The sequence below is a fragment of the Nothoprocta perdicaria genome, unplaced genomic scaffold, assembly GCF_003342845.1.
Source record: "Nothoprocta perdicaria isolate Ctin4 unplaced genomic scaffold, notPer1 scaffold_47, whole genome shotgun sequence".
Taxonomy (NCBI): Eukaryota; Metazoa; Chordata; class Aves; order Tinamiformes; family Tinamidae; genus Nothoprocta; species Nothoprocta perdicaria.
In genome coordinates, this window is record NW_020455721.1 from 441,899 (window position 1) to 446,985 (window position 5,087).

General features: G+C 46.6%; 1 protein-coding gene across 1 annotated transcript; it reads left to right on the top strand.

Moving 5' to 3' along the window:
- The first annotated feature begins 351 nt into the window (after positions 1-351).
- Positions 352-4,691, top strand: EDN1 (endothelin 1). Its single transcript, XM_026047005.1, has 5 exons — positions 352-457; positions 612-726; positions 1,600-1,758; positions 2,021-2,128; positions 3,503-4,691. The coding sequence occupies exons 1-5, from the start codon at positions 391-393 to the stop codon at positions 3,639-3,641; spliced, it is 588 nt and encodes a 195-aa protein (XP_025902790.1). The 5' UTR covers positions 352-390; the 3' UTR covers positions 3,642-4,691.
- Positions 4,692-5,087: the final 396 nt, after the last annotated feature.

Below are 5,087 nucleotides of genomic sequence, written 5' to 3' on the forward strand. Positions count from 1 at the left end.
GCTCGCTCGCTGCGGCCCCGCGGGGCCGCCCGCCGCCGCCGCGAGCCTCGCGGGCCATTTCCTCTCCAGGGCGGCCTTATCTCGGCGCGCACGTTGCCGCGCGGTGACTAATAACAGCACAACATTGTCTCGGGATAAAATAGCGCCGGGGCTGTTTACCCGCGCCATGGGGGTTCGCTATAAAAGGGCGGCAGGGACCGCCGCGCCAGCCAGACGCGCCGGGGCGCACCGAGACGCCGCGTCCCCCCGCCGCGCCGCCATTCATTGCTCCCCTCCTCGTTTCATTTTGCTTTTTTTTTTAATTTGCATTTCTGCAAATTGGTAAACTTTTTTTTTTTTTAATTTTGATTTTTTTTTATTCCCCTCGTCTCTTCCCGCCGCCCGCCTGCTATGGATTACTCGCACATGCTCGTCTCGCTGCTCTTCGTGGTGTGCCCGGGGCTGCTGCCGCCGGCAGGTAGGAGCGGCGGGATCGGGCGCCCACCGGGGGCTGCGCGGGGCCGGGTCCGGGTGCGCGGGGCCGGGTCCGGGTGCGCGGGGCCGGGTGCGCGGGGCCGGGTCCGGGTGCGCGGGGCCGGGTGCCAAGGCGCTAACGGCGGTGCCGCCCGCAGCGCCCGGAGCCGCCGCCGGCCACCGCCGCGCCCGCCGCTGCTCCTGCTCCTCGCTGCTCGACGAGGAGTGCGTCTATTTCTGCCACCTCGACATCATCTGGATCAACACCCCCGAGTGAGTGCGGGCTCGGGGGGAGAGGGGCGCTGAGACACCGCGACGGCCCGTGCCGGAATTAGGACAGAAAGGAGATTCCTCTTCCCTTTCCTTTTCTTCTTTCCTTCTTCTTCTTCTTTTTTTTTTTTTTTTTTCCTGCTTTCTTCTCCGGGAGAAAGCGGGCATGAGTGTCTAGGTAGCTCTTAGGAGACCTCGCGCACCTGCATTCCCAAGTGCAGGCAAGAGTGTCTCCTTTGGGTGCCACTCTGCAAAGGCTGGATCATGCCTTTTGCTAGGAAACAGAGGGGAACGAAATGCCAAGGCCAGGATTTTGCCAACCTGACTTTGCATAACCATTTTTTTTTTTTCCCCAAACAAATCTGGAAGCTGAAGGGCTTCTTTTGCTTCCTTTGCCACCCCTTGCTGCTCTCTCCTGCAGATGAGCACTGTGTCACTGTCCCTTTCTGCAGCCTCTGCAGCAAAATGTGCAGCTGGCCAGAGCCTTTACTGACTCTGCAAGCGCTCCCTTTGGTCATCTGCTCCATCACTGGATTTACTCCAAGAGGAGGCGATCTGTTCTTCACTTTTATCACTTCCCTCATTTGCCAGAGTTCAAAGAGAGGAGGTTTTATTGCCTTCTATTGCACATGGAGGCAGAGCAGGCTTATGAAATGACAATTAAAAGGCCATTAGCCTTGTCGGTAGCCGTGCTAATTAGTACCTAGCAGGAGCATCAGAAGCATTTGCATGGCAATTATGCCCCGCAAAGCATTCCTGATCCCACAACCTTGACTCATGTAATCAATCCCATTGATAAGGTAGCCCCAAAATACCCTGCTGCACTGAAGCCACGCAGTCATTTGCATTGTACTCATGGTGATGCTTTGACCACAGGAAGACTGTGCCTTATGGCCTCGGAGGTCCTTCTCGATCCAGAAGATCACTGAAGGACGTCGTGCCCGAGATGCTCCCTGAACCTAGCAGCAGATGTCAATGTGCCAACCAGAAAGACAAGAAATGTCTCAACTTCTGCCAGACAGGAGAAGACCTCAGGTGCGTTCATTGTTACTGCTCTTTGAAAGGCGGCGCGTGCGAGAGGGCTGCATCGTGGTCTCCTCGCTCATTTTGGCACTTGCTGGGTGCATAATCTCCCTAAAGACTTGCCTTCCACCTGGGTGCACACACTACGATGGCATCTACCACGTTTGGCCCAGCAGGAGTGCTTATAACATGCAAAGCTGTAGGTTAGAAGTGGTTCCTTGTGGGCTACAGAGATTTTATTTTGCTAACGGCAGTGCTTTTTTCACCTCAACAGGGCTCAGTCTACCGTGGAGAAGAGCTTACGTCACCGCAACAAAGGTGGCAATTGCCTTGGACCCAAATGTATGAGTCAACAGCTTGTTGGCAGCAAGAAAATGAAGAGGTGAGTTTCTTCTCATCTTCGTGTAGTTCCCCAAAATAGCAATAGAGAGCAGAGTTCTCTTTTCAGTTCAGTGTGAACTTGGCTGTGGATTGCAAGTCAAGTGTTTGGGAGGACTTGCTGAGGACTTTCATTAAGCTGTTTTTTTAATTTAAGGAATTCATTGTTTGTAAAGGGAAGAGTATTGATCTCTGCCTAGTCTCATCCATTTGCTTAGAGGAAATAGACTTGATCTCAGACATAAGGGAATACCAAGCTTAAACATGTGAAATCATTAAATACCTGGGAGAAGTAAAAAGAACCTGACATTTTAGTGTGTTCATGCATTATCTTAATTACTTAATATGTCCAAGTTATTCTTCTTCTGCAAAAAATCGAGCCAGAATGCCTTTTCTTAGATACTTTATAGCATTTTTTTTTCTGGAAAGAAAAGTTACAGACCTATCCGGATTTTTAAATAAGTGATTCCTTTTGGCTGGTGTAGAATTTAAAAACACAGCAAGTCAGATGTCTTAGCTGCCTAATCCCCTACATTGTCAGGCAATTTACTGTCAGATAAACATGTGCAAATGAGTGCAAGATACTAGCAATGGAAATAACTGCAAAAAGGTTGAGGAAGGTGAAAGTGAAGATTAAATTCCTATTTGAGGCTAAGCTAATAATTGAGACTAAAGGTAGATCAGTATCACAAATGCCACTGAAGGTGTGTGTAATATGTCGAATAGTTGTAGGCAACAATAGCACTTTTCAGTGCAGTTTGGAGGTGCGTGTGCTGGACTGAGTGCATCTAGAAGCCCCCAAACCATGATGAGCTCTGCCTTGAAGCTTGGTGTTAGCTCCAGTTTCAGCTCTAGGCCCATTACCAAAATTTGCACATACAAAGGCAGGCTCTTAAGTCCTTTCAAAAGCAAAACTGACTATGTAGGACCAGGCAACCTGATTTCCAGTGAGATTTAGACCCTGGAGGTCTTGCCTTTTTTTTCTTTAAATGGGGCTTATCTTTTGAAAAATGCACCCATTTCTTGGGATCAGGATCAGTTTTACTTGAAAGTAATGAAATAGCCAATGAGAATAAGAACACAGAAGACCTCTTGGTTGGATACATGCCATTTAAGGAAAATTAGGGCATGTGTATTTGAATATTTTAACTGATTTTAATGTCTGCTTTTAAATTCTGGATTCAATATTCTAAAGGGCTTAAGTTAGCATAAGTGATAGATGTATAATAATCAGCAGTTTGAGTCTCCTCTAATAAGCAGCAGTTTGAGTCTCCTCTGGCAGAAGTCTAGGCTGAGATTTATTTAATCAAAGGGCTGAAAGTCCGAATGCTTGAGTTGCAGCTTCGTTATTATAAGGGTATATTTCTTATTTCTGCAGGCTGGAGGCCATTGGAAACAGTATCAAAGCTTCCTTCAGTATTGCGAGGCTGAAGGCTGAGCTCCAGAGAGGGCGGAAGCTGAAACATAACAGGGCAAATAAAAGACGAAGCATCTGGGAAAGCCTGAAAACGTCCTAGTGAGAAGATGACTCGCGTCGTTCATTGTCACGCTCTCTGACCAAGTGTCACCAAAACTCTGCTTTGACTTTCAGTGTGCTACCACGGCAAAGCACCTCTCTGCCCAGGTGGTCGTGCAGCAAAACAAAACATGAGAGAAGTCCTGCATTCAAAGGTGGAAACTCAATGCAACTCCAGGATTTCGTTCACGTGGAATCCAGACGGATGGGTAGAGAGGGTGAAGGGAAAAGCTCCGTAGCGTTTGTTACAAGCCCTCTTTCCAAAGAAACATTTGAATATTGCCTCTGGAATGTTACTGCCCAATTCAGCAGCTTTCAGGGTCGACTTCAAGGGTGTTTTGCAAGGAAGACTTTACAGATGCGCTTAGAAAGGACAGAAGGCGAGATTTGAAGGGACAAACCTCAAAGCAAAGACTTTTTTTTTATTTTAAAAAAAGCCACTGTGCTACTTTAATCAGGACTTACTGCATATATACATGTCTACCTCGCGTACTGTTTGTTGCACTCCTGCTAGAGTATTTTTACACCTTGTTATTGCCTTTACTAATCAGCTGCAACCCTTTGCCTTTTTTTTTTATTTCCAGAAGTCTAGTTTACCCTTACAACCAGAGTTATCTATATGTGGGTTAGGCGCTGTGCTTGTTTGGAGAGTTGAAGTTTTGGATACCAAAGGACTGTTCAACACAGAATAGAAGTTAGAGAACACTACTAGGTTTACCATAACAGAGATTTGACTAACTGAAGTTCCAGTAATAGAGGTTGTTATGTCTTGCACGCCACCAGAAATGCACCAATGTAGAGCTGCACCAGACACTGTTGTAAAATGCATTCAGTGCCTTGTTTGGTGTAACTCAACAGAGACAAAGGGTTGTTTTAATTTATGTCAAAAGGCTAATATTGGGTGAAAGTTTATAGCAGTGAATTTGTTCACGTTGAATTTGCTGATAAGTTTGGTTGAATCCAGTGTGCTTAATTTGTATGTGTTTTGTATTTATATTCACACAAATTCTCCATTATATTTGCCATGTTGAATACGCACTGAAGTAGGCCATATTGGTCTATGCATGTTTTATGTATTTCTGTATGAAATTGGGAAATGCTTTATGCCTATCAAGGTAAATATCTCCAGAAATAAATATTTTTAATTACTATAGCTGGCTTTTTTTTTTTTTTTTTTTTTTTAACATGCACTGGTTTTATGTAGGCTGTGGTCCCACGATGCTGTGGGCAGATTGCCCCACGTGCCAAGCTGGCCTAGATGAGGTGCGCGCACGCGACGGCCTCTGTGTCGAGGCAGCAGGATCGCAACGTTACGGAGCCCGTGCCGGGTGTGAGAGCAGACAGTACCTGTCCTGGCGTAAAGCTCACTCACCAAAACCTGAAGAAATTTGAATTGGCTTAATGAATGTTAAAAAATTCTGAAGCTGTTTCCTATTTCTACTGAGTT

Bases quoted from the DNA above. Each gene is read 5' to 3' on its own strand.
- EDN1 (XM_026047005.1), top strand. From the start codon at position 391: ATGGATTACTCGCACATGCTCGTCTCGCTGCTCTTCGTGGTGTGCCCG. The intron at 458-611 runs GTAGGAGCGGCG...TGCCGCCCGCAG, and splicing joins GGGGCTGCTGCCGCCGGCAG to CGCCCGGAGCCGCCGCCGGC. The intron at 727-1,599 runs GTGAGTGCGGGC...CTTTGACCACAG, and splicing joins ATCTGGATCAACACCCCCGA to GAAGACTGTGCCTTATGGCC.